The sequence below is a fragment of the Taurulus bubalis genome (genome assembly GCF_910589615.1).
Source record: "Taurulus bubalis genome assembly, chromosome: 13".
Taxonomy (NCBI): Eukaryota; Metazoa; Chordata; class Actinopteri; order Perciformes; family Cottidae; genus Taurulus; species Taurulus bubalis.
The window spans coordinates 22798153-22825949 of NC_136601.1; the positions used below are offsets into that span (position 1 = coordinate 22798153).

General features: G+C 42.4%; 2 protein-coding genes across 2 annotated transcripts; one reads left to right on the forward strand and one right to left on the reverse strand.

Annotated features, from left to right (window-relative positions):
* Positions 1 to 252: 252 nt before the first annotated feature.
* Positions 253 to 4548, forward strand: rab33ba (RAB33B, member RAS oncogene family a; the record flags this gene model as incomplete). The annotated part of the gene is made up of 2 exons (XM_079229005.1): positions 253 to 480; positions 1980 to 4548. 2 exons carry the CDS (start codon positions 253 to 255, stop codon positions 2475 to 2477), a joined length of 726 nt encoding a protein of 241 aa, XP_079085131.1. The 3' UTR covers positions 2478 to 4548.
* Positions 4549 to 10265: 5717 nt separating this feature from the next.
* On the reverse strand, positions 10266 to 26619 carry setd7 (SET domain containing 7, histone lysine methyltransferase). The gene is made up of 8 exons (XM_079228673.1): positions 26269 to 26619; positions 15210 to 15339; positions 13937 to 14138; positions 13597 to 13786; positions 13025 to 13106; positions 12807 to 12924; positions 11884 to 12041; positions 10266 to 10368 (listed from the first exon to the last, which is right to left on the reverse strand). Exons 1-8 carry the CDS (start codon positions 26306 to 26308, stop codon positions 10365 to 10367), a joined length of 924 nt encoding a protein of 307 aa, XP_079084799.1. The 5' UTR covers positions 26309 to 26619; the 3' UTR covers positions 10266 to 10364.
* Positions 26620 to 27797: the final 1178 nt, after the last annotated feature.

Consider the following 27797-nt stretch of genomic DNA (forward strand, 5'->3'; position numbering starts at 1 on the left):
GTATTGCGCCGTAACGTAAAAGAAGACGAAGAAGAAGAATGTTAATATTGATCTCGCGAGAGAAAACACTTTCCTGTACAACGAGGCATTTGTTTACTGTAAAATACATACGCTGTACGTATATTGACAATATTTGCACGTCGAGTCCATGTTGTGGATTATTCGCGTATTCTGACAGACAGAGAGGGCCTCTCGCTTCCCGTAGTCCCGCCGCCGCAGAGAAGCTGCTCTCCTCCGGCCTGTCGCTCTGACATGGCGGAGTGCGGCTCGTCGGTGGGTTTGTCTAGCTCTCTGACGAGCTCGACTCTTCCTCCAGCGAGGACCCGTATCTTCAAGATCATCGTGATCGGGGACTCCGGGGTCGGGAAGACCTGCCTCACCTACCGATTCTGTGCGGGGAAGTTCCCCGAGAAGACTGAGGCCACGATCGGGGTGGACTTCAGGGAGAGGCTGGTGGATTTCGACTGCGAGAAGATCAAGGTGTGCTCCTGTCAGCAGTCTGTGGGCCACGAGCCGGGCACCAGCCGGACGAGTACCGGCGACCCTCTGTAGCCAACAGGGACCTCGAGTGTGGTGTTGCCCTCCCGATAGTGGGAGACACGTCACCTCACGAACAGCTAAAATCCAAACAGCAGCTTCTGATCCTGAGCATTTTAGAAATAGCATTTTAATTTCTACATTGTTGTGTGGGGTTTGGTGGGAAGTTTTCTTAGTGAGTTTTTCCTTATTGTCAACATATGCCATGAAAAAGCCAACAATGTGTGTTTTTAATAGTTTCTGGACAACGATGGAGCTCTATGGCACAGATTCATGTCCATTATATCAGACTTTAGTATTAGATTAGAATTCCATTCCATTATCCAAAGCACTGGAGCCGATCAGCTGACATTGGGTGACTTGACTTTATTTATTTGGTGTGGATGTCACAGTGGCATTAGAATTCATAGCATACATGTATGCACAAACAAAAAACAGATGCACTGTGTTAAGTGTATATAGTGAAATGCTTATTTCCTACCTGTCCACAGGAGGCTTCTTTTTTTAAATTTTATATAATAAAATAGAATAAAAAAGAGAATACAGATACATACATATATCTATGTATGTGAAGGGACAGGTGTCCAGTTTGTCAGAGACAGACAACCATTCACATCTACGAGACATTTAGAGTCCAATTAACCTGAGCTGATGTCTTTCGGAAGCTGGAGAACCCGGAGAGGAACCTACGCTGACACAGGGAGAACATGCAAACTCGACACAGAAGGACCTTCCGAACCTAGGCCCCTCTTGTGAGGCGACAGCGCTAGCCTCTACACCACCGTGCAGCCCGGCATTAGATTTAAATTATTCAATTTCATTTAATTTAAATACATTTTATTTTGTAAAGCCCAAAATCACAAATTATCCTCAGAGGGCTTTACAATCTGTACACGTATGACATCCTCTGTCCTGGGACTCCTCAAACAAACTTCCCAAACATTTAACTCGGAGAAAAAGGGAAGAAACCTTCAGGGGACCAACAGAGGAGGATCCTCTATCAGGATGACAGAAGCAATAGAGGTCATGTGACCAGAATGAACAACGTGACAGAGTTACAGCACATTATTGTTGGTTTGGGTCTTCTGATGGTCCCGATGCACCGATAGGAATATCGGATTGATACTGACCTAAATTGCTGGATCAGTATTGTGACAATGGGGTTGATCTATTCAGTTAAATTCTACATTATACATTGTATATAACCTGAATTGTAATGTTTGTTTTGAATAATTTGTTGCTGCATTATTACCAAATTGCTGGTGTGTGATTTTATTTCAATGATGAATAACCATTCAGAACATATCCATTTATTAATTTGTTACAGTCTGTTTTACAAAGTGAGAAAAGGAACAGGATCGGTACTCTGTATCAACCATATTGGTGCATCCCTATATATGATACATAACTGCTGATCCATTTCCAAACTGTCCCCCCTACAGATCCAGCTGTGGGACACTGCCGGTCAGGAACGCTTCAGGAAGTCTATGGTGCAGCACTATTACCGCAATGTGCATGCTGTTGTCTTCGTCTACGACGTGACCAACGCCACCAGCTTCCGCAGCCTCCCAGCGTGGATTGAGGAGTGCAAGCAGCACGCGCTGGGCACCGAAGTACCCAGAATCCTAGTTGGAAACAAGTGCGACCTTCAAGACTCCGTTCAAGTGGGCACAGACGTTGCGCAACAGTTTGCCGACGCCCATTCCATGCCCCTGTTTGAGACGTCTGCAAAGAACCCAAACAGCCAGGGAGATGGAAGCAGTGGCGGAGGAAACAGTGACCACGTTGAGGCGATTTTTATGACTGTGGCCCACAAGCTGAAGTCTCAAAAGCCTCTGGTTTTGAGCCAGCCACCCGGGGGATCAGTGGGTACCATCAACCTGAGCAGGGGGAGGGATGATGGGGGTGATGGGGCCAGGAGCTGGGGCTGCAGCTGCTGAGGGAGACTCCTTCAGCCTGAGGCTGCACAAGTGAGAGGGGAAGGAGGAATTGATCTAGCCAAATGGCTTCACAATCAGTACAAAGAGAAAATTAGGCATTAGAGAAACCTACTGTTTTCCCAATGCCTTTGCTTAACTTTATAAATTACTTTGAATGGGTTTGAGATAGTATTTACAGTATGGATGTTGTTTTGGACTACCAAAATCTATCATTGGTCCATGGATGAACTGAAATGAACTTCAAGGGGCCAAAAAAGAGATTCTAATTCAGTGTTCCTCCTTCATTATGTTTCAATTCACTTATCTTCATGGGCTGAGAGGGAGGTGCCATAGAGAGCTTCACTATGATTTATAATACAATATATTATCACAACACATTATATATAATATAATGCAATCTATTTGGTTTAAATTCATCCATTGAGGTTGCCAACTGTTTTTTCTTGTAAACAAACAGTAATGTTTACATTCAGTGTTTCTCATCAAAACACACAACACACACCTGTTGAATGCATTTCCTTCAAAAAATATGCTCAACGTATTGCATGTTAACACCAAAAACTGGGACCCGCCCATAAAAGCATATTTGCTGCTATCAGTGGTCATAACTTTGGGTTCCTCCGAGCCTTGGTTATGCTTAACATGAAAACATGCTTAGCAAGCTCACTGAACTGATGCAGTTGATTGAGGGGGCAAGAAGAGTAGCGGTAAAAAATATTCATACTACTGAAGAGCAACATGGGGAAATAGCTTAATCTCATCTAGATTGTCATACTCCTCTAGAATCTGAAGGGAAAACTCAATCACTGACTGAAGTGCAGTTGGAAGCTTCTCGCTGCTCTTCAGACACTGGTCACGGTTTTGTTCACCGCTTGCTTCAGTGGCCAACAACAAATTCTTGCCACCAGTTTAAGACCCCTACTTTTGATGGTTGGTACCTTTTTGTAAAGCTCAAGTTTGTTGCTCTTTTTTAAAACTCATGCAGTGGGTGACCGCCGCTCTTCCACAACATGGAACGAGTTGTGTTCGCAGCACTTTGACCAACAAAAAAAATAATCGTTCCATGAAGTGTGGACCATGATGACATACATCGGTGGCAGTATTATATTCTACAGATTGAAGTCAAGTGTGAAATAGTCTTATTGTCATCATTGTTTTTGGGATAAAAAAAAAAACATCTGTGATAATAGAACAAAAGCTTGAGGCAATCAATGCCAGCTGCCATCTTGCTACGATGGAAGTTAATTTGGTGGAAAAGTGCTATTAGTGATGGGGAAAGTGTGTTACCAGGGATTGTCTGTGAATGTTATGATAAAGGATGCAAAGGGAATCTGTTAGGAACTTGGAAATGGAATTTAGAGGGAATTGTCTTTGCTAGTTGTATTTCTCTGTTTCCTTTTCCTTGTATGAAAGGCAACAAAAGTAGCCCGATTTGTAAACGAGTACAGATTAGTACTGTGTAGGCTAGCTGAATAGAACAAGAAACACATACCTCTCAACCTGTAAGGCTTTGTAGTGCACACCTCTACATGTACACGGAGGCCTACACTTGTCCTGTATGTAAGCTTGTAAAACAACATTGTATGATAAAAGCTGTCTGTAAGGTTGCTGCTTTGCATTAGTGCTTGGAGATGTGTGCAGTGGCCCCAGCTGGTCCTGTGGCTTCTCTGCTAAATCACGCTGTACATTACTGTATCAAACCAAATGGCCTTGTCTCAGGACTCTGTTCAGAGGCTATGCACACAGATGAAATATAAAAAAACGAGCACAGAGACAGGCTATACTAACTACATCTGAGGCTCAGCAGCGATGTGACAGGAAAGTAGTTTGTTTGATCTGTTGATCCGTTTGCTGCTTTCTTGTGTTCTTAAAGAGTCAATGGCCCCGTCCATCTTCACACCTATAATGTTCTTTGGCTTTTCTTCACTGAAGCCATTAACGCATAATGCTAAATGTATTGCTCATTGCAAATGCCCAGAAATCGAAATTTACAGAATGGTATCAATTCACAAAGTCACTAATGAATGAAACTACGCAGGACAAGTAGTTGCAATGGTTGTCATGCAATAAACTACCCTGAACATTTCAAAATGTTGTGATCTCTTTAAAAAAGGTTTTATTAATCAAACACATATCTTGGATTTATATATTGTGAACATAGCTCACTTTCACACAGCATACAGTGGATAAGGCATTTCAGTCATTCATACACATGTATTCAACTCTGGCAAGGCTTGAATGATTTTGGCTACAGAAACCGTTGGTCAAGAAGCAATAAAGGCGGTGCCACAGTCCAAAGTGCTCGGGCTTACCAAGAATAGAAGCGACTTATATCTAATAACATTTATAACATTCCATCCATCCAAAAATTAAGAAATGTGAAGGCACAGCTCTAAGGAAACATAATCCATCCCCCACCTCTCTGGAATGGAGAAAACCAATGAGAATGTTGGCTGTGTGTCAGGTCAGTCTGCTATATGGAGGCCGTTTGGAAGGACCCTCCTCTTCCTCCTTGATGCCCTGGTCAGTGGGCTGAGCAGGGCAGTTGAAAAGCCGGTCATCATCTCCTGCTGGACACAGGAAAACTGCATCACTCGACTGTTAGGAGAACAACACTGCCAAACACAGTAATATCAGCAGCAACTAGGCGCAAGGATTAATTTGGGTAATGGACTTGCATTTATTTAGTGTCTTTCTAGTGTTGCGACCAGAGGTGTCAAGTAACGAAGTACAAATACTTACTTAAATACCTTACTTAAGTAGAAATGTTGGGTATCTATACTTTACTGGAGTATTTATTTTTCAGACGACTTTTTACTTCTACTCCTTGCATTTTCACGTAAATATCTGTACTTTCTACTCCCTACATTTAAAAAATAGCCTCGTTACTATTTAATTTTGGTTTGTTCTCACCCCGGCTTGTCATCGTTCAAAAACACACACACAAAAAACCTCTCCGCCCCGTTGTGCACAGATACGTGCGCGCGCACACACAGGTGAGCGCTGAGCACACACACCAGCGGACAGAGAGCGTCGAAAAATATGTCACGTGAAAAGTATACCGCTATATCTGCGTTTTAAACGCTCCCAGGGTGAAGATGCAACAGCAGCTCTCCTGTGAGGAGCACCGGAGTTCTCCTCGCACCGGAGCAGCTCTCTTGCTCCAGGTGAAACGAGCCAAAGTGCTCGTTACCAACAATGAGCTGCTGGCTTCACATATTACAAAAGTACAAAGTACACGGATATAAAACTAAGTCATTAATAAATACATGGACAAATGCCTGTACTTTCGGGTAAATGGTTACGGTACGCCGTTAACAGGTTACGCTTGCGCATGCGCAATTTGACGCGATGCCGTGAGCTCGTCTTTTCCTGCTGTTGCGTTTCTCAAAATAAAAAAACAGATCTAAGCTCAATATTGAGCATGAATTGAGAGAGGCCGTATTAAATCTACAACCCCATTTATAACCCCCATTTATTTCATATGTGTCGAGGAAAGCAGTTCACTGCAGCCATTAATACTGATACAACCTGATGGCTCACATATCTGCACTCATTCTGTTTTGTTTGGCAAAAAAATTAAAAGCTTATTGTTTTCCACAATGAGCTATTTAGTAGTAACTAAATATGAGTAGTTTTTTGCACAGATAGAACTTACACAAAACATTGTCTGTTGGGGCAATCTGATTTTACTTGAAAGTGATTGCAATTTTCTTTATTCTGTTATTTATAAAAGCACAGATGAGTCACACAATTATGTTATTTACAGAAAAAGTTTGAGAACCACAGCTTTAAGTGTTTGTGTCGGAGTCGCCGCCGCCGCCTATTTTGCACTATTACAATACTTATAGGCAACTAGTTATCATGTCTTCCGCTCCATGAAACGCATGTTAATGCTCAGTAGTACACATATGGTACTTTAATGTATTTGCATTGTAATAAAATGTGATCATTTTAAATGGGCATATATGCAGCTGAAACGGGTAGCCTAGTGCATCCCACATTTTTCAACATAACATTTTAAAACATTATAGTCATTATGGCCTTTATAAAATGATTGTTTTGGGGGAGGGAGGTGGGGTAGTGCACTATAGGCCCCAGAGACGCGGATTAAGAGTTTGTCCTTAATGGAAAAAAAAAACATTCCTCTTACATTACTTTTATACTTTTAAGTCGTTTTTAAACCAGTACTTTTACACTTTTACTAAAGTAAAAAGCTTGAGTTGATACTTCAACTTTTACAGAAGTATTTTTAAACCCTAGTATCTATACTTCTACTTGAGTGATGGATGTGAATACTTTTGACACCTCTGCTTGCGACCACTCAAAGCACTGTACACTACATGTCAACATTCACCCATTCGTACACACAGTCAGACACTGATGGGAGTGGCACCTGCGCATCAGGATCTAAACTAATTCAGCACAAACACACCGATGGTCAGGAACAATTTGGGGTTCAGTACCCTGCCCGTGGACACTTTTCCAAGCAGATTGGAGGAGTTGAGTATTGAACCACCGATCTTCCCATCACAGCCAGCCACAGGCAATTAAAGACAACATTTAACATTAGTTACGTACCTTGCCATGTACAAACCATCTCTGTGTCACCCGGGTCACACTGAGGAACAAGTGTGTCCTGTAACACACACACACACAAAACAAAAGAATCACATCCATGTAGATATAGAAGATCACTCTTTTCTAGCAAGAGGGGAAAAAGCCCTGCACTTTGTCAAGTGGAAGCAGAACATGAACAAAACACATAAGTGGTTCCACATATTCCCCAGCATATCCAGAATAAAGGTATCTTTGTGATTATGGTGTTCGAAGTATACGGTTGCCTTTTTTCAAACAGCGACTTTCCAATTCTAGCTAGCGTTAGGCTAGATGACATGATTTATGCTTGCTGCATATGCAAGGGTTGTGAATGTTGACAACTTTGAAAATGTTGACTTGCCACGAGGAGAACCCTCCACGGAGTATTAAGATACAAACGTTTCCTCGTTGCGATTGCACGTTAGCCAATGCCCATGCCAACGTCTATGTGGGAAAGCATAACCGAGGCTTTTACTCAAAGCTTTTTCACTCATAAAATTAAAAGTGAGACACGCTGCCTGACAATAATAACAAGGAAGCATAAATGACCTTAATCTTGACTTCCCAACACCATCAAAATGAACATGGTTACGTTGGAGAGGAATGACGTCTGAGCTTGTGTTTTTCATAATACGAGGGCTAACTAGCTATGCACTACAATACAAGAACATTGTCTTCGACATAGACCATTATTCATTTTGTCTGAGACATGCAGCTTTAGCCTTAATCTTTTACCATACAAGACCCTTTAAAACGAGTCAGCTGCAGATGGAGTTTAACCAACTCATGGAGCTAACGTAAGCTCAATTAGCTAGCAAGCTGTAGCTGATGCAAGCCCCCTGTGACAGAGGCTGCTTTCTTCTACAGTTATTCGAAATAACTACTTGATTATTGCATGGCATACCTCCCACCGTTACCAGATGAAAAAGCATCTGTGCAGTGGCGGACAGACAGCTTGACAGGCATAGCAACAGTAACTCATTTTAAAGCCATTTGTGGTGACTGCGTTCTGTTATACCAATCCGGTTCTGGCATCATAGCAGCCACAGCAGGGAAGACTCCGGCAGCCCACGTAGGCGATGAGAGAGGAGAGAGCCAGGCCGATGGTGCAGGTCAGCAGGATGGTGGCGTTGGCCCCCTTCACCATCCGATGAAGCACAAACGTCTGAGCAAATGACAAAGAATGTAGAAATCATTTTTCAAGTAGCCTAGTCCTAAATGTGATGATCTGGAATCAAATTCCATCCCCAGACTTGTGTGTGTGTGAGTATGTATACATATTTGTTTGTTTATTTATTATTACCAGAAACAACCAGGTATCAATGGCAATTCATATACATATTTTTCCATTTAATTAATCAATACTGCTGGGCATTTTATACTTTGAAAATACATTTGGGTGAAAATTAGAAGAGACAAATAATTTTAAAAGATTTGGCAAAGACCCCTCAAAATTCTCAGCTCAGAATTATCATTCATCTGAGCATCAACGATACAGGCCTCCAACAGTCAGAGTTGACCAAAACTGATTAAAAGAATAATTGACACTTTTAAAAACAGCCATGAACTGTCCGTTTTTATCAGTGGTCCAACCCCCACACTCGGCCGTGGATCCGCCTGCAGGACCCACAACGTGGGCTTTATTGACAACTTTAATCTTTTCTGCGACCGCTCTTCCTCTTTTCGGAACAATGGTATTCACCTCAACAAGCACCTGATATAAATATAATTTTGAATTATACAAAAGAAAAACATACTATTGTTAATAGTAGTTTAAAACATTTAATAACAATAAATAACCACAAAGAAATAAGAATACAATTGAATATGATTGTCTGATTTCTGTTTCTTGAAAACACTTTGAATCTGTAGACTACTGCCTAATAATGTTAGTATTGCCATATAATGACAATTGTTCATATACTGTAAGCCTAAATAAGTATATTTATTATTTTTGAACAAAGGTTACATGTTATTTCACAAGTTTCAAAAACTTTTTTTTTTTTAAGGCCCATGGTCAGTGGGGGCAAAATTTGCCCCAAAGAAATCTGTAAATGTCCTACCCTGAACTCAATGCAATGCATGCTTTTGCCTTCATAAACCACAAACCCACAGTGTGTCAGTGGCCCTTTGATTTGTTTGTTTGGGATTTATTGGACAAATGGCCACGACACAGACTATTGGGGAAAGGTGAATTAAAATCTTATAAAATGCAGCTTAAAATGGAGTCGAGAAACTTGAGTAAATACAATTGCAATGGTGTGATATTCTCACAACACTATGAAATCCCTAATAGAGAGTGAAGTATGACCTGTTTAACTTTCTAACACTAGCTTAAAAACTAATAATGCCAAGAACTTTTTTTTTTTAAATCAAAGCAAGTATTTAAAAAGGTCCAGCGTGAAGGCTCTAGTGTCATCTAGCAGGGAGGTTGCAAATTGCAACCAGGTGAAAGAAGAACTACGGAGGCGGATGCAAAAAGGTGAAAAAGGCCCGATCCAGATCAGTTGTTGTCAGAGGAGCGTGGGCCATTTAGAGAAGAGCAGAGCCTGTGTGTGTGTGCAGGGATCAGTGAGCTGAGAGAGAGTGGTGGAAGAGTTAGTTTAGCGCTTACATTTCAACTGAATGCACAGTGGAAGTTGCAGTTGAGCAGAAATAAATGCCTCAGACCAGCAGAGGATTCCTGTGTTTTCTTCTCCAACCCTAAAGACCAGAACAACAGGGCCCACCCTTTGTGGAAAAGAAGTCTTTAAGTCCTCCAAGACATTGTAGACCATTTCTATTTCATTTTAGTTTACTTTAAGTTATTTTTAAGTGGGTTTGCTCGTTTTTTTGGAAAGGTTTTGTTTCGTTTTTATATATTTAGTTTTACAGAAGTTTTAGTTTGTTTTTGTTAGGGCCAGGTATTCATATGCATCTTTACTATAGGCAATATATTATCAGTGTAGTTTTTGACAGCAGGAAAATCACAGGTGTTACTAATAACATTCACATCCAATACCAATGATTGGGCAGTATTCATGTATTTAATTACAACCTTGTTTACCAAGTTGATCACTTTGAGGATGGTCGACACATGATTCACTGAATAAAACATTTGGTATCACCCAAAGGAAATCTCTTGTGATAGTGCATCTATGTGTTTGTGTGTGATGGTTACCACTTGAGGACTGTCGTGGTGGTGGAAGACCTCCTTGTCCTCCTCCCCGTAGGACAGTGTCAGACAGGCGTAACCTGATACAAACACTGCAGTCACACAGGAGAGTCCGGCTGCGACCACCATCACACTCACCTGCAGGGACAGGAACACGCGTTTGGCAAAAGAAAAGGACACTGTACATGAGTATACCGAAAGAGAGAATTTGTGTATTTATTTTTCCAACTGATTATTCATTTAATTCCTTAATGTACAATTTTGATTAAAGAATGTAATTCAATTAGAATATTTTAGGTTACATTAACAAATTTCATGCAGAGATGAGTCGTGCCTTCCTCTATGCAAGTTCAAAGTCTTACTGTTGTAGTAAACTATGATAATGCAGAGCAAATATCAAAGATTATGCGAAATGTATTAGCAACCTGTGTCTAAAAGTCCAGACCAATGTTTAATTGGCTCAAGGGTGGAGGCCATAGAAGAGATTGAAGAAGTCACATTGGCAAAAACATACATCTTATTGACTCATAAGATTATTATGAGTCAATTGAATTTGTCCCCAGAACCTGTGTGTGTCACTTCCGTTTTAGATGGAAGTGCGATTACTTTGCTTAGGATCACCAGCTGTATAATCTTTACTGTAAATGGATTCACTCTAAGATCACAAATACACGATGATTCTTATTTTTTGGAGGATTATAAAATCCCTTTGATTTAGTCAGTAATTGAAGTAGGGCTGGGCGATATGGACCAAAAGTCATATCCCGATATATTTAGGCTGAATATCGATATACGATATATATCCCGATATTTATTCTGCAAAGTGAGAGCAAATATTCAGTCAAAGTCAAAGCCAAATATGACATGTCACAAGTAGTTTTATTGAAACCGGCTATTTCAGTGAACAGTTGCAAAATCAAATGAATAAATAATAAACAGGTTTCTTCATCTGGTACATGAATAAATGCTCAGCTGTTCAAATAACATTAAAATTTAAACATAAACACTGTATAACAACAGGAGTACCATTTTTTAAATCAAAGCTCCGTAAGGTGCACATTTAAATAAAAAAATATCTTAAATAAAAATAGCCTATAAAATAAAATAGGCCAATCTTTTTCTGAAATAAATATATTTATTATTTAAACATCAGCTTGAGATTACCTTTTTGTTAACTCAATTTCTTATCTGAACAGTCTCAACCAGTTGCACAAAAAACAGACTATCTATAGGCTCACACGTCCTGCTCGACCACATAATACTGGTCAATGCAAAATGGGTCACGTTAGCGAGCCGGTCAGCAAGGCTCTGCCTGACTTCGGTATACATTTGTGGCAGTGCTTCTCGTGCAAAGTAGTTGCGACTGGGAAGCTCATATCTCGGGTCCATAGTTTTCAGTAGCTTTCTGAATCCGACTTGTTCCACAGTTGCAACAGGGACCATATCTTTAGCAATGTGATAGGACACCGCTTTAGTTATAGTACACCACTTGTTGCCACTTTTCTTTTCATAAGGCACACTGCGGGAAAATGAAGCTTGCAGTGAGCTTTGTTTCAACCATTGTTTTCAAAATCAAGAATTGACCCTTCACTCAGTCCCGTTTTGAAAATGCACGACTCTCTTCCCTCCCCGGCTCTGACTGTTGGTACTCACGTGTCATATTTGCAGTTGGGGATAAATGAGTGGTTTGCCTTGTGACCGAGAGAGGCACAGTATCTCTCCGTCTGGTCGGATGGCTGAGGGACGTCGATCACTGTGTCCTCGTCCAATGAGATGGTGTTCCCGTTCAGTGCCCAGTCTCTGCTGTCCACCTGGGGAGAACAGAGACCAAGAGTTTAACAAGAAGGGTGGCAATGTTTTCTGATTCATCCAATACGTTTAGCTAACTATTTAAAACATGTATTCATTATATTAAAAAGGGGAACTAAATCCATTCTTCCAGAGTTTTTACGGAGATTCCATGACCGGGTTGAGTCGCCACAGGAGGGTTGTGGCATTGGGTGTGTGTGTGTGTGTGTGTGTGTGTGTGTGTGTGTGTGTGTGTGTGTGTGTGTGTGTGTGTGTGTGTGTGTGTGTGTTCAGACCAGCTGTCTTATACATTACTTTAAAGTTACTACAATAAACTTTCATTTCAAGTTGATTCTGGAGCCTAAGTTAGTTAGTTACTATTACAAATAGTTAGTTACTATTACAAATAGTTATCAATGCTCTGAATGTCATATTGCTCTATATAACTATTTAAACTGCTTATCTATTACTATAAGCTAACCATTTCAAATGTTATTACCTAAGCTAAAGATTTCAATCATGTATGCATCATATTAAGTTAACAATTTTAATCATTTAGTGATTACTTTTAGCCATCTATTTTAACCACTGTTCATTTTTGCTATTTGCAACAATTTAACAAACAATTAAAAATGTTTCTGCTCCCCTGTTAACTACTTTATTTACATTTAATATGAGAATGATTTTTTTCTATTACTATAGACACAGATATTATAGATATTCCAATCGGTCCATTCTATGTTTCTAAATGAGTCCTTGCAGGCGTCTACAGGAGCGCTGTAGCGTACCTCAGAGTGTGTGATGCGGACTCCATTGTAAAAAGCCATCACAGTGTCGGGCCCCGCGTCCACCTGGGCAAACAGGCCCTCTCCTGCTCCTCGGATCAGAGAGTCTGCCACAAACACCCTGACGCAGAGAAACTAGATGAAGACCAGTCCTGAAGGGCTCACATACATTACACTTCTGATGCTGAACTCATTCATCAGGCAGCAAGAAGCTCACGTACCGTCCACTCTCATAAGGGTCCGGAAGCAGAGCGTGGGCCGTGATGCATGTGGACGTGGACTTGTCGTACGAGTATACGGGACCTTAAAAACAGAGGAAGTCATGCTAGTGTCCACATGTCTACATTTAGAACTAAAGAAAAAAGTTAACAATATTAACCAGGGGTCTCAATATAAAACAGTGAGTGAAATCCACTCTAAATGTTTGCATACGCACAAATGAGGAAATGGTTGTACACCAAAACATATTCGGATTTATGAAACCTTGCGTACAGTACACCTGCCGGTGCATAATTTCCTTTTGTAAATCCCAAATCAACCTGAAAATGTGCACAGCTTGTTCCTCAACACGCCCACATTCAACCAGAAATGGTCAACATAAAAGAACCTCATGAATGTTGATGAGCTGCTGATCAACTTGCAGTTCACTGCAGAACGTCACGATTCAACATGAGGTTTTGGCTCTATGATGAAATATTCAATGACAACCAAATTGTGTCAACTGTATCGTTTATACTGGGCCAAATAGCCCTTTAAAAAAGGACTCTCTCTCTCTGATCCTTGAGCTCCTTACTGTTGGGTGTGATTTCGAAGCGCGGCCTTCCGCTGGCGGTGATGATCAGGTTGGCAAGGCGAGCCTCAATGATGTCTCCATCCACAAAGCTGCCATAGAAAGCCGTGTGTCCGTCAGGGTAGATGTACCCTACAGAGTCACCAGTCATCTCCCCGTCCACATTCACCTCCCCAAACACACAGCCTCCATCCTAGCGCACCACAGTACACACCAACATGCACAACACAGACAGTTAACATAGACCGTTCATTTACTTTACATATGAAGTAGGGCCTAAGAGGGGCTTGAAGTCATGTAACTGTCATGTAACTGTGTTGCAGTGAGCACTGCGCTGACTCACAGGGTAGTAGATCCAGCATTCCCCACAGCGGTTGTTGTCTTTGTACTGGCCCTTGAACACCAGGCGGCCCTCTGCATCGCTCTCCTGAGCGGGTCCGTTGAGGTCTCCATCCACATATGTCCCTTGGAGGACAGCTCCATCTTCATGCGTATACAGACCCTGGCCCTGCAGGGCATCGTCTACATAGAAACCCTCCAGTGCACTACGGAGACACAGAAGGTGCGATTCAGACTAGAGTCAATCACCTTATTGGTGAGTATTCATGTAATGTGTGTAAACACACACACACACACACGTCTGTCTATAAACTAACTCTGGATGTATAATATTACAATGAAATACAGACTGAATAATAGGGCCATTGTTGAGAGTTTGAGAACAAAGTTATAAAATGTTATAAGAAAAACAGTTGTGATTTCTGGGAAAAAAAGTGACAACATTAAAAGAAGAAAACAATTGTGATTAATATATCAAGTGTGTGTGTATATATATATATATATATATATATATATATATATATATATATATATATATATATATATATATATATATATATATATATATTAAAGATATTAAGAGGTAATATGGTATTACTTTATTTAAGATTAAAGTGGTAATATCCACAGAAAATGCCATATGAGATTAACAGAGTAATATTACATGATTCAAAAAGTATTTTTCCAACATTCAAAGTTAATATGTTGAGAAAAAAGCTTCAAGATTAAAAAGGTTTAAAAAAAGATAGGTAATATACTGAGAAAAAAAAACATCTAGAGATCAAAGTTGTAATATTCCAAGATTAAAATATTGATATGATGACACTTTCAGAATACAGTCAGAACACTATAAGAAAACAGCTGCTTCAAGAACAATACATGCATTTTTTGTTTAGCATTTACTGTTACTAGTGCTGCTTGTACTGGTCACAGGTCCCTGTCTGGGACCAGTACACAGCTGTGGTCTGTTTTGACTTCTGGTTTCCGTTATCTGGCCAGATGACTGATCCACTGCATCCAGTGGCTGCTCACCTTGTTAACTTTCCCACCTCCAACTAAATGTGATGCACAGGAACTTCACAGGAAAATTGAATTGTATTTTGACTTTTTAAATCGAAATATTTTGATTAAATTCTCGTCCTAATACACGGGCATCCTTTTGCAGAACATCCTTCACACAGAACATCTCAAAATGCTTTTTGAATGTCCAAAATACTGCATTTGTGTTGAAAATGTAATACTCTCATAAATAAATCATGGCTTTATCTTTACAGTACCTTCCATCAAAGAAGAAGAACTTTCCCTTGCCGTTCTTCTCTCCGTGGGTGAAGTGTCCTTCAAAACGATCACTGGAGGAATAGGTGACTGTGCAGAACCCGTGTGGCTGATCATCTTCATCCAGTGGACCTACACACACACATATATGTATAGGTCTGGTGTTCAACTCAGATTCTTGAAGAAACTAGCCGTGTAGTAGCCGTTTTGTACGTTAATGCAGTCAAGGACCAATCAAGGGCTCCAGTGCTGTGGGAGAGGCAGAGCCCCATGATGGTCATGTTGTAAAGTTATTTATATATATGATAAGATAAATGAATAAAAGAATAATAAAACAAGTAATAAAGGCATTGTGAATTTATTTGGATGCCAATAAACTAACTGTCAAGTAAAGCGTGTAAATGTTCTATAAGAGGAGTTGGATGCCTCATAATGAGTGTCTCCATCCGTTTGTACGTCCGCCTAAAGCCTTTCCTCATGCCACCTGTGAGTAATCAATGATCCCTGGAAAGACTCTCCACTGTCACATTTCTTTCATTTAGGGGCCGCCCTAATAGAGTGAGTGCTACACATCGCGAAAAATGTACAGTGCCACCTGATAAATGCATATCAATATGCATTAGTTTAGCTCTGGTTTAATCTCTCCTGAGAAACATATCTGCTCAATTTGCAGAGACAAACAGATTTTTGATGTTGGTACAGCTACGATAACACAGATATGGATGTTCTGTAGTGCATGCTGACTGATCTGGTAAGCGTATTACGTCACTTCCGGTTTTACCGTGTGTGTATGTGCTAGCCGATAACGTACTTGCCTCAGCTCCAGCTAAACCGAGCTAATTGTGTGAAATTCTCCAGTACAAGCGCCTGATCACCTGCTGTACATCTTTCACATCTAAACACTTGACTCTCTTCTTCTTTTAGCGACTCAATGCTTAAATCTAACTGTCCTATTTTTCACTTTCTTTGTTCTGCTAATCGTTAGCTACCTTACTTAGCAGCTAGCGTTGTCTTCCCCCTCTACTGCTCTCTCCTGCTCAGCGTGTCACATGTATAGCTATTCCCCTGCCTTCTTTAATGATAACGGTACATGTAATAAGTGTAGTTTATTTGCTAGGTTGGAGGCAGGTCTCAGTGGGTTAGATGCACGGCTCCGCACCATTGAAGCTCAGACGTTAGCTACGTTAGCCAGCCCAACTCCCATAGTCGGTGCGGACCAACTAGCTTCTGATAACGTTAACTGTTACCCGGCAGCCCCCGAGCAGCCGGGACGCTGGGTGACTGTACAAGGGAGTAAGAAGCCGGTATCTAAGCAGTCCTCTGGACACCGCCAGCCTCTTCCTGTTTATAGCCTCTCGCTACTCAGCGGCACTGAGAAACAAACTTTGGTTGTCGGGAGCTCAATTGTTAGAAACGTGAAGATCGCGAAACCAGGGACCACAGTCAAATGTATTTCTGCGGCCAGAGCGGGCGACGTTGAGTCCTATTTAAAACTGTTGGCTAAAGACAAACGTAAATACAGTAAGATTGTAATACACGTCGGCGGTAATGACACCCGACTTTGCCAGTCGGAGGTCACTAAAATCAACGTGGAGTCGGTGTGTGCTTACGCCAAAACAATGGCGGACTCCGTAGTTTTCTCTGGCCCGCTCCCAAACACGGTGACTGATGAGATGTATAGCCGCATGTCAACTTTTCACCGTTGGTTGTCATGGTGGTGTCCAGCAAACAATGTGGGCTTCGTAGATAACTGGCGGTCTTTCCGGGGAAACCCAGGTCTGATTAGGGGTGACGGCATCCATCCCACTTCGGATGGAGCAGATCTCCTTTCTGCAAATATGACCAAGTTTATTGGTCGACCTCGTACATGACAGACCAGAAAGCAGAAGCAGAGTTGTAGTCTTACACCCTTCTCTGCATTCCCTGCATTTTCTTTAGGGCAGCACCACTTTAACTCTATAGAGACTGTGTCTGTCCCAAGGCTACTTAACTTAATTAAATTAAAAGTAACCAAAAGAGGAGTTATAGAAAATAACCTCATAAAGGTTATCACCACTATTGCAAAAGTGCAACATGATAGGAGAGTTAAGTGTGGACTCCTAAATATTAGATCTTTTTCTTCTAAAGCTGTATTAGTAAATGAATTAATATCAGATAATGATATTGATGTGTTGTGTCTTACTGGAACCTGGCTGAGACATGCGGAATATGTCAGCCTAAATTAATCTACTCCTCCAAGTCATGTTAATATGCACATTCCTCGAGGCACCGGCCGAGAAGGTGGAGTAGCTGCCATTTTTGACTCGGGTCTGTTAATGGGTCCTAAACCTGGATTGAACTGCAACTCATTTGAAAGCCTTGTTCTTAGTCTTTCACATCCAACCTGGAAAACAGTACAGCCGATTCTGTTTGTTGTGGTATATCGAGCACCAGGTACTTACTCAGAATTTATTTCAGAATTTTCTGAGTTTGTCAAGTTTGGTCCTTAAGACTGATAAGGTTATTATTTTAGGGGATTTTAATATTCATGTGGATATCAGCAATGATAGCCTTATGCCGTGTTCACACCAAAACAGTTGCGAAATATTCGCGCGTCCAGATTACATGTTAAGTCAATGCACAGCCGCGTTAGGTTACGAAAAAGCAAATTTTTCGCCGGGCGTCGCGATAGAAGCGAAACGGCGTCGCAACGCCGCTTTTTCGCTGGCGTTCAAATATTTCAACTCCAGCGAATAATTCGCATGACGCGGAGTTGCGAAAGCCAATCAGCGTTGAGAAGCTCCGCCCGGCATCACCGCCGTTACTGATTAAAACTGCTGGCCCGCTGAAGGAGCGCTGGAAGCAGCTTCACTCAGACACTCGTCCTGGAGGAGTCGGAGCTGTGTGTGACTACGGCTAATGTTATGAACCCAGACACGGGGGTGGTTGATGTTCCGACGTGTGTGGGACTTCCTCAACAAGTATAAAGCAGAACTAGAGGTTATTTCAATGCTGAATGGCGGAAATAGTAAATGCTTTTACAAACGCGGAGATAGAAGCTCCGCCCGGCATCACCGCCGTCCTGCCGTTACTGAATCAAACTGCTGCTGGTCCGCTGAAGGATCGCTGGAAGCGGCTTCATTCCAACACTCGTCCTGGAGGAGTCGGAGCTGTGTGTGACTACGGATAATGTTATGAACCCAGACACGGGGGTGGTTGATGTTCCGACGTGTGGGACTTCCTCAACAAGTATAAAGCAGAACTAGTGGTTATTTACCTGGTGGATGAAGGAAATAGTAAATGTTTTCAAGACAAAGAGATAAGCCCCGCCCCCTTTCCCCAGCGATGGTTGCGAAAAAACGGATTAACCACAAAGAGCGAATTTTTCACCTGCGGCGCGATATAGGCGAAGTGGCGTTGCGAAAATTCGCAACTGTTTTGGTGTGAACACGGCATTAGTGTTGCATTTAGCTCATTGTTGGATTCGATTGGCTTCTGTCAGAGAGTACAGGAACCGACTCACTGTTTTAACCACACCCTCGACCTTGTTCTTACATATGGCATTGACGTGGAGCATTTAGTAGCGTTTCCACCGAACCCTCTTTTATCAGACCATTGCCTTATAACTTTTGAGTTTATACTACCAGATTGTACAGTGTTAGGCAAGAGTTTTTACACCAGATGTCTAACTGACGATGCTGTTGCTAGATTTAAGGAAGCAATTCCTTCTGTATTTGATTCATGACCATGTCTCAATATAACAGAGGACTCCAGTGCCAACTTTACTCCCTCCCAGATTGATCAGCTCGTCGATGGTGCTACTGGCTCATTGAAAGTGACACTGGACTCGATAGCCCCTCCAAAAAAGAGGATCATTAAGCAAAGGAGGCTCGCTCCATGGTACAACCCTCAGACCCGTACATTAAAGCAAGCATCACGGAAGCTTGAGGGCATATGGCGTTCCAACGGTCTGGAGGAGTTCCGTTTGGTTTGGCGGGATAGTCTGAGAACATATAAGAAGGCCCTTCGTAATGCCAGAGGAGCCTACTACTCATCACTAAAGCCTAGTTTATGGCTCTCCGTCAGGTCGACGGCGTACCTCCAAAAAATCCTAACTACGCGTTGCGTTGACGCGGACCGTTAGCGCTGTGATTGGTCCGCTCAGAACGTAATTTCCGGCAGTTGCTTTTTCCCAGCCTCGACCGGTGTAGTGGTCGTACAGACCACCTCCGCAAACGTCTTCTCTGTCGCCTGCGCTTCAACATTTGCAAATGTAAGCATTTGCTCTTCAATATTGATGAGCTCCAACTTTAATGCAGCCGCTCCAACTTGGTCGCCATTGTTTACTGTGACCGGAATTCGGCTATAACCCCTGAAACCACACAGGCACACCCCCCTGGTGGCATGGCGGTTAATTGCAGAGCAACACGGTCCCTCGACGCAGAACTTCGAATGCTCAATGACGGCGTACCTACGCCGTCGACGTGACGGAGAACCATAAACTAGGCTTAATAGAGAAAAACAAGAGCAACCCTAGGTTTCTCTTTAGCACTGTGGCCAGGCTGGCTGAGAGTCATAGCTCGGTGGATCCGTGTATTCCTATAGACCTCAGTAGTAATGACTTCATGAACTTCTTCAATGGTAAGATTCTGGCTATTAGAGACAGGATCGGTAATCTCCTGCCCTCGACTACTGCCGGTCCATCCTCAGGTGGGATGGCCATGGAGGAGGCTGTGGGCCCTGCTGTGTGTCTGGATGGATTTTTTACCATCAACCTCGACCAACTGTCTTCAATGGTTTCTACTTCTAAATCGTTTACTTTTTACATAACAATAGTTTATTTGAGAAGTTTCAGTCAGGATTTAGAAAGCATCATAGCACAGAGACAGCACTAGTGACAATTACTAATGACCTACTAGTTGCATCAGATAGGGGACTTGTCTATGTAATGGTCTTGTTAGACCTTAGTGCAGCGTTTGACACCATTGACCATGACATCTTATTACAGAGACTAGACCAGTTGATTGGTATTAAAGGTACAGCACTAAGCTGGTTTAAGTCATATTTATCAGATCGATCTCAGTTTGTATTTGTAAACGATGAGGCCTCGGTTACCACTGCCGTTCGCCATGGAGTTCCACAGGGTTCTGTGCTTGGACCAATTTTATTCACCTTATATATGCTTCCTTTAGGCAATATTATCAGAAAACACTCCATAAACTTTCACTGTTATGCTGATGATACTCAACTATATCTGTCGATCAAGCCAGATGAAACCCACCAGGTCGCCAAACTTCAAGCGTGTTTTAAAGACATCAAAACCTGGATGACCTGCAACTTCCTGCTGCTGAACTCGGACAAGACTGAAGTTATTTTACTCGGACCAGAACACCTCAGAAATCAAGTATCTGATGATATGGTTTCTCTGGATGGCATCGCTCTGGCATCTACCACCATCGTAAGGAATATCGGAGTTATTTTTGACCAGTACCTGTCCTTTGTCTCTCACGTGAAACAGATCTCAAGGACCGCCTTTTTTCACCTACGGAACATCTCAAAGATCCGGCACATCCTGTCTCAACGCGATGCAGAAACATTGATTCTAGGGCTGCAACTAACGATTATTTTAATAATCGATTAATCGGTTGATTATTTTTTTGATTAATCGATGAATCGGATAAAAAAATGTTTTTATCAAAAAAAGCGTTCAGTTCCAACCCTTTATTCAAAAACAGAAGTGACAGTGCAAAACATCTTCAGAAACTCCTTGAACATCCCTGAGCTGTTAATTAAAACAACAAAATAGACTAACACTAAAAACATACACATCTATGCTTTACATCTGCCAAATGTGAGCCCTTTTTACTGTAATTGATCCGTCCAGAGGCTGCATTTAGCATACCCTGCTTTATCAATATGTATGAAATACTGGGACAGAGGGAAGCTGTACTGCTCCATATAGAGCGTCCTCTTCCTTAAACTCTTTCATTCTGGGTCTCTTATGACCACGACGTCACGTTGTTGGCTAAGCCCAACTACGTGATTTGCTTCATTCTACTTTGAGTAAAAAAAACAAAAACCTGCAGCCAGATCCGCCGGTGTGCCGGTTTAACGTTAACGAGTGACAGCGTGAACTGAACCAGACCGGGGGGTGACGGCATGTTTCATCACGTTACGGTTTTTTACAAGCAAGACTGAACTGTAACGGAACATAACGTAACTTTAACGACAATACACAACCCAAACACGTTAGCTAACGTGATAGCAAGCTGACTAGCTTCCATTAAAAACAAGTTTGAGGAACATGAAGACGCTGATTGGCCAAGACTTGACTTGTCAAAGATCTTCTATTTTTGAGAACATCACAACCTCGGCTTTTCTCGTGTCTCACTCCAATCTCAGAAACGCTGGCCGGCCAGTTGCTCTGCTCTGCTCTTTTTTTTCTTCTCTGCGACTTATTGCCCGGCATAATAATCGCGCGACACAACGAATCGATAATGAAATTCGTTGCCAACACTTTTGATAATCGATTTTTATCGATTCGTTGTTGCAGCCCTAATTGATTCACGCATTTGTTACCTCAAGACTGAATTACTGTAACTCCGTATTATCAGGCTGCTCCGGTAAATCCCATGGATCTCTCCAACTGATCCAGAATGCTGCAGCTCGTGTACTAACGAGGACATGGAAGAGAGATCACATTACTCCTGTACTAGCTGCTCTCCACTGGCTTCCTGTAAGATCGAGAATCATATTTAAAATCCTTCTCCTTACCTACAAAGCCTTAACTGGTGATGCACCATCATATCTTAAGGACCTTATAGTGTCATATTACCCCACGAGAGCATTACGCTCACTGAATGCAGGGTTACTTGTGGTTCCCAGAGTGTTAAAAAGTAAGTTGGGGGCTAGAGCTTTCAGTTATCGGGCTCCTCTTCTGTGGAATCAGCTTCCACTTTCAGTTCGGGGGGCAGGCGCGGTCACCTCATTTAAGAGTAGACTTAAGACTTTCCTCTTTGATGGCGCTTATAGTTAGGGCTGTTTCAGGCTTATAGTTAGGGCTGGCTCAGGTTTGCCCTGGTCCAGCCCCTAAATATGCTGCTATAGGCCTAGACTGCTGGGGGACATCATAGGATACACTGAGCTCCTCCTTTCCTTCTCTTCCTCTTTCGCTCCTCCTCTCCTCGTCTTTCTCTCCTTCTGGATAAATGATTGTCTCTTCAATGCATATTACTAACTCTACTTTCTTTTTCCATGGATTTGTGGCTGCCTGGAACCAGGGGGAGGACCCCCGTCCTCCCCCTGGCCCTGCTGATGCAACCATGGCCCTGCTGATGCAACTGGCCTGGAGCCGGTGTTACGGTTTAACAGGCGACCATGTTAACTGGCGACTTTCGGCCGAAAGAGTTTACTGTTGTCGTCGTTACAGCAGATGTTGAGAATAGCAAGAGAACACGTAGCTGTCCTCGTGAATGCCGCATTGTTTAATTCTGCAGTTCAATGTCTAACCTTCTCGTCTAAAGTCTCTGGTCAAAACATACCGGACTAGACGTTGTTGAGTCTTTTCAGGGAAATAATCCACGCGAGTGGAAACGTCGCTTGTTGTTTATGAGTTGAAACAGGAAGTCAGCAAATTGCCTTTCCTTTGAAATAAAGTTGTTACAAATAACACATAATGACTGTGGAGTCTGTTTTGTGCAAATATCTGTCACGTAAATTAGCTCTATAGTACACGAAAAAAGAAGAGAAAAAAGATATACGTTTAATTAACGGGATTCAAACTCATATCATTGGGTGGAAGAAGATCAGAGGTCAGTGGCATTATCACTACACCAGGATAGACATAGTGGATTTACAATGAAATCATCTACAACACAGTCAGCAGTCACATTTAAACGGCAGAGAGCCACCAGATCAACTTGCGACCAACTGCGACTCCATGGAGCATGTTGAAGTGACCTGCGGAGCACTTTACAATATCGCTGCTTTCTCAAACTAATAGACAGCTGTTTAATGTCAGACCATTCAAAACGTCTTTGTAGAACTACAAATTAATGAGGCAGATCTTTGTGGTGTTGTTATGAGGTGAAAATACACAATGTGGACAATAACGCAAAGGAGGGAACAAGAAAAGCAGAGCCATAAAATTAAGAATTCAACCAGCCAAGAACACAGATGTGAAACAGTTGAGTTCACTTGAATTTAATAAGGGACACCTAAACCATGTGAATATATGACAAAGTCAATGTGGTCAAACACATTATGATGTGAATCATAAATTATATATGGTCATAAGTGTATGAATACCCAAACATTACACCCATAAGTGATCGTTTACCATCTGTTCAAAGATGGGCATTGGCCATATTAAGTTTGTCATATTCACATATTAAGTGGTATAAATCACAGCCTTACAACTAACAAGAATGAAAAAAAAAGAAACTCTTTGTATCAAATATTATTCGTTCACCTTGAGTGTGCACCATGTTTACATATTGTGTTGTGAGAATGTATTTCCCTTATAAAATTCAAGTGAACTCAACTGTTTCACATCTGTGTTCTTGGCTGGTTGAATTCTTAATTGTATGGCCTTTATGACTGCGTTGTAGATGATTTCATTGTAAATCCACAAGAAAATCCACTATGTCTATCCTGGTGTAGTGGTAATGCCACTGACCTGTGATCTTTTTCCACCCAATGATATGAGTTTGAATCCCGTTAATTAAACGTATATCTTTTTTCTCTTCTTTTTTCTTGTCCTATAGAGCTAATTTACGTGACAGATATTTGCACAAAACAGACTCCACAGTCATTATGTGTTATTTGTAACAACTTTATTTTAAAGGAAAGGCAATTTGCTGACTTCCTGTTTCAACACATAAACAACAAGCAACGTTTCCACTCGCGTGGATTATTTCCCTGAAAAGACTCAACAACGTCTAGTCCGGTATGTTTTGACCAGAGACTTTAGACGAGAAGGTTAGACATTGAACTGCAGAATTAAACAATGCGGCATTCACAAGGACAACTACGTGTTCTCTTGTTATTCTCAACATCTGCTGTAACGACGACAACAGTAGACTCTTTCGGCCGAAAGTCGCTAGTTAACATGGCCGCCTGTTAAACCGTAACACCGGTCCTGCCAGCTGCCATGGCCCTGCTTTCTCCTTCCACTGCCCCTGGGATGCCCCTCCTGTCTACCACCTCCTGCTTAATGGGTCGTGGCTATCTGGATCATGGACCATGCATACTACTCATTATATGAATCATTTCTGTCACATTCATTGAATGTGCTGTAACTCTGTTACGTGATTCATTCTAGCCACATGACATCTATTGCTTCTGTCCATCCGGGGAAAGGGATCCTGCCCTGTTGCTCTCCCCCAGGTTTCTTCCCCTTTTTTCCCTGTGAAAGGGTTTTTACTATCTTTATTGGGGGAGTTTTTCCTGATCTGATGTGAGGTCCCGGGATAGGGATGTCATGTGTACAGATTGTAAAGCCCTCCGAGGCAAACTTGTATTTGTGATGTTGGGCTATATAAAATAAATGCATTGAATATCTGATGAACAGCAAAACAAGCCAGAAGATGCTAAAATGCTCCAGAAGGGCAGCTTTGATCTTTTCACTTTGTCAGGAATAGTATGGCGACAATAAAACAAGGTAAACAAGGTGCAATATACTCTCAAGTTTCCCTCAGCTTAGCATTTCTACAAATATGTGTTAGAACCCTCTGATTAGTCACAAAGAGGTTGTAAACTTTAACCAGCCCAAGAGCCACCATGTTGAGCTGCTTTATGCCGTGTTCACACCGGACGCGACGCGAATTTGCGGCGCGACCAGTTTACATGTTAAGTCAATCCACAGACGCGCTGCGGCGCGAATTTGCGGCGAGATAGACGCGTTGGAGGCGGCGCGAACAGAACGTTTGACCTGGGGCGAACAAAGCGAAGGACGCGGCGCGAATTCACGTGAGTTGAATTCTCCCAAGTCTGGCGGAGAAATCGCGTGACGCAAAGTTGCGGCAGCCAATCAGCGTTGAGAATCAGCGTTAAGAAGCTCCGCCCATCACCACCGCCGTCTCCCCGTTTCTGAATGAAACTGCTGCTGCTCCGCCTGAACCAGCGCTGACAGCGGCTTCATTGAGACGCTGTTGTGGGACTACGGATAATATTATGAACCCAGACACCATGGAGTTTGATGTTCCGACATATGTGGAGTTTACACAAAAAGTATAAAGCAGAACTAGTGGTTATTTCTATGGTGGGTGGCATAATCGGTATAATTTTACACTGTTCCTGGAGGAGTCTGTGAAATTCACCGAGCTGTGTGCGGCTACGGATGATGTTATGAACCCAAATACGAGGGCGTTTCATGTTCCGACATGTTTGGGACTTCCACAACAAGTATAAAGTAGAACTAGTGGTTATTTATTCCATGGTCGATAGCGGAAATGAAAGCTTCGTCGCTTGTCTCTCACAGAGGCAAGCAACATAGCTAAGCCACGCCCCTTTGGTCGCGCCGCGAATTCGCGTTTGGTGTGAACACCCTCTTTCTACTCGCGCGAGTAAACTTCCGCGGTGGACGCGGCGCCGCAAATTCGCGTCCGGTGTGAACACGGCATTAGAGTCCCGCCGGAGGCACGTGACTTGTAGCCTTTCACTAGTAGACCCTACCGACTCATAACTACGAACAACAACACGAGCAAACATGTGTGTGTTGGGTTTCATAAAGCAGAGAGAGGACGTCACATAACGCGCGTTTCCTTTATTCACCTCTTCCAACCTGAACCCTTCGTTCGAAACGAGAGAGAAGAGTATGAACCATAATGAACAGCACAGCTCTTCACCGACGCGAGTCAGAAGACCCGGCAGCGGGACACCAACATGACCCAGGCCGCCCAACGAGCCCGTCAAGCGGGCTTCCGGCATAAATAAAGTCCCCGGCGCTGTGAAGTTAGCGGCGGGCCCAGCGACAGACCGACTCGTGGAGATTTAAAAACTCCGAATCACAAATCCACCGAGAAACATCGTGCATAACCTTCGGTGTCGGTCCCCGCGGACACGATAGCAGATGGTGCTTACCTTCCACGACCTCTTCTATACTTTCATCATCGCTGTCCATGGCGCAGGAAGCTGCTGATAGCCGCCACGCCACAGAGGACTGCTTCTCCCGCCCCCACGTGGCTCATGTGGACGTGACGGGACCGCGGGTCCCCCTTCCTGTCCAGGTCTCAGGGTCAGTGAGGTGGAGCCGAGAGACTCTCATCAGACGCACGTTGCTTTATTACTTTATTGTTCATTTTTAAATCAGTTAAAATGAGACTTTCATCTTGCGGTATGCAGTCATTGCTGAACCAATCTGATTTGAGAGCAAATTGAAGTGGACAACGTGGTCTCTACTCATTTAGTCATTTAGTGTTGACATTGGACCAACACTAAAGAGATTAAATATGAGCCTGGTGAATGCAACGCTTCCTCTGAGGGTAAAGTGATCTGATAGTCCAACAATCACAATAGGGATGTGTTCTAGATGGGAAATAAACTACCAACACATAGTGGACAGCATATGTCTTGTCTTCCTTAATGTCTTATTTCATTATATTAGACCAGTGGTTCTCAACCTTTTTTCAGTGATGTACCCCATGTGAAATATTTTTTTAGCCAAGAACCTGCTAACCAGCGCAAAGAATCTTTTGTTGAAAAAAGTGTGTCATCAGTGTCCGATTTAATACAGAATATATACAATTCAGTTTATGAATTTACACTTATATTTTATTGAATATTTATATATTCAATATTTCAATTTTTAAAGGATTCTTGAATCGAGGCTACTTTTAAATATGTATCTTTTTTAAATCTCACGTGCCTCCATGTACCACCGTTTGAGAACCACTGGATTAGACAACTTTATTAATCCCCAATTGGGAAATTCATTTGCCACCAAAAACTTGTACAGACAACAATACACACAGTCCACAGTGTCACCAAGAGGGCTTGTTGGAGGTGGGCGTGGCAGAGGGTCATCAGAGGCGTGGCAACACATGGAGGTGGGCGTGGCAGAAGGTCATCAGAGGAGTGGCCGTGGGTTCCCTAAACCAGTGATTGTCAACCACAGATCGTCAGGTGTGCCGTGAGAAAATTTCCAATTTCACTTAATTGGTCCAAAAAAATATTATTTAGCTGCCGCAAATAATTTTCCATTGTTGAGCGTCTGAGCCTGCAATATAGTGGCTGGCCTAGTAGTTTCCTATAGAACAGGTCTGCACCTTGTTCTGCTATTAAACAAACTAAACGTCCGTATGTTATTGATCGTACACGACAGCTTGTAATTTCTGGGTCGCGTCTACAACTCTTTCCGCCCCGATGCGATGCACACAGGAGAGCACACAGTGGACAGAGAGAGCGGCGAAAAATATGTCGCGTGCTTTTCACAATGGGATTTGCTGCTTTAAGCTATCACTATTTTAAGCTATGAGCTCTCATGTTTAAAGCCCACCAGTTAAGGTATTTGTAGGTCAAGACAAACATCCAACAGGCTGCAGCCTGGCGCTCCATCAATGACGTTTCTGACGTTTCTGAGGCTCTGGAAATATTCTTCCAAAAGCCCGAAA

Excerpts from the sequence above, each read along its gene's own strand:
- setd7 (XM_079228673.1), bottom strand. The coding sequence starts at position 26,308 with ATGGACAGCGATGATGAAAGTATAGAAGAGGTCGTGGAAG. Across the intron at positions 12,925-13,024 it reads GACCCTTATGAGAGTGGACG|GGTGTTTGTGGCAGACTCTC; the intron begins GTACGTGAGCTT and ends TCTCTGCGTCAG. Across the intron at positions 12,042-12,806 it reads TCCGCATCACACACTCTGAG|GTGGACAGCAGAGACTGGGC; the intron begins GTACGCTACAGC and ends TGTTCTCCCCAG.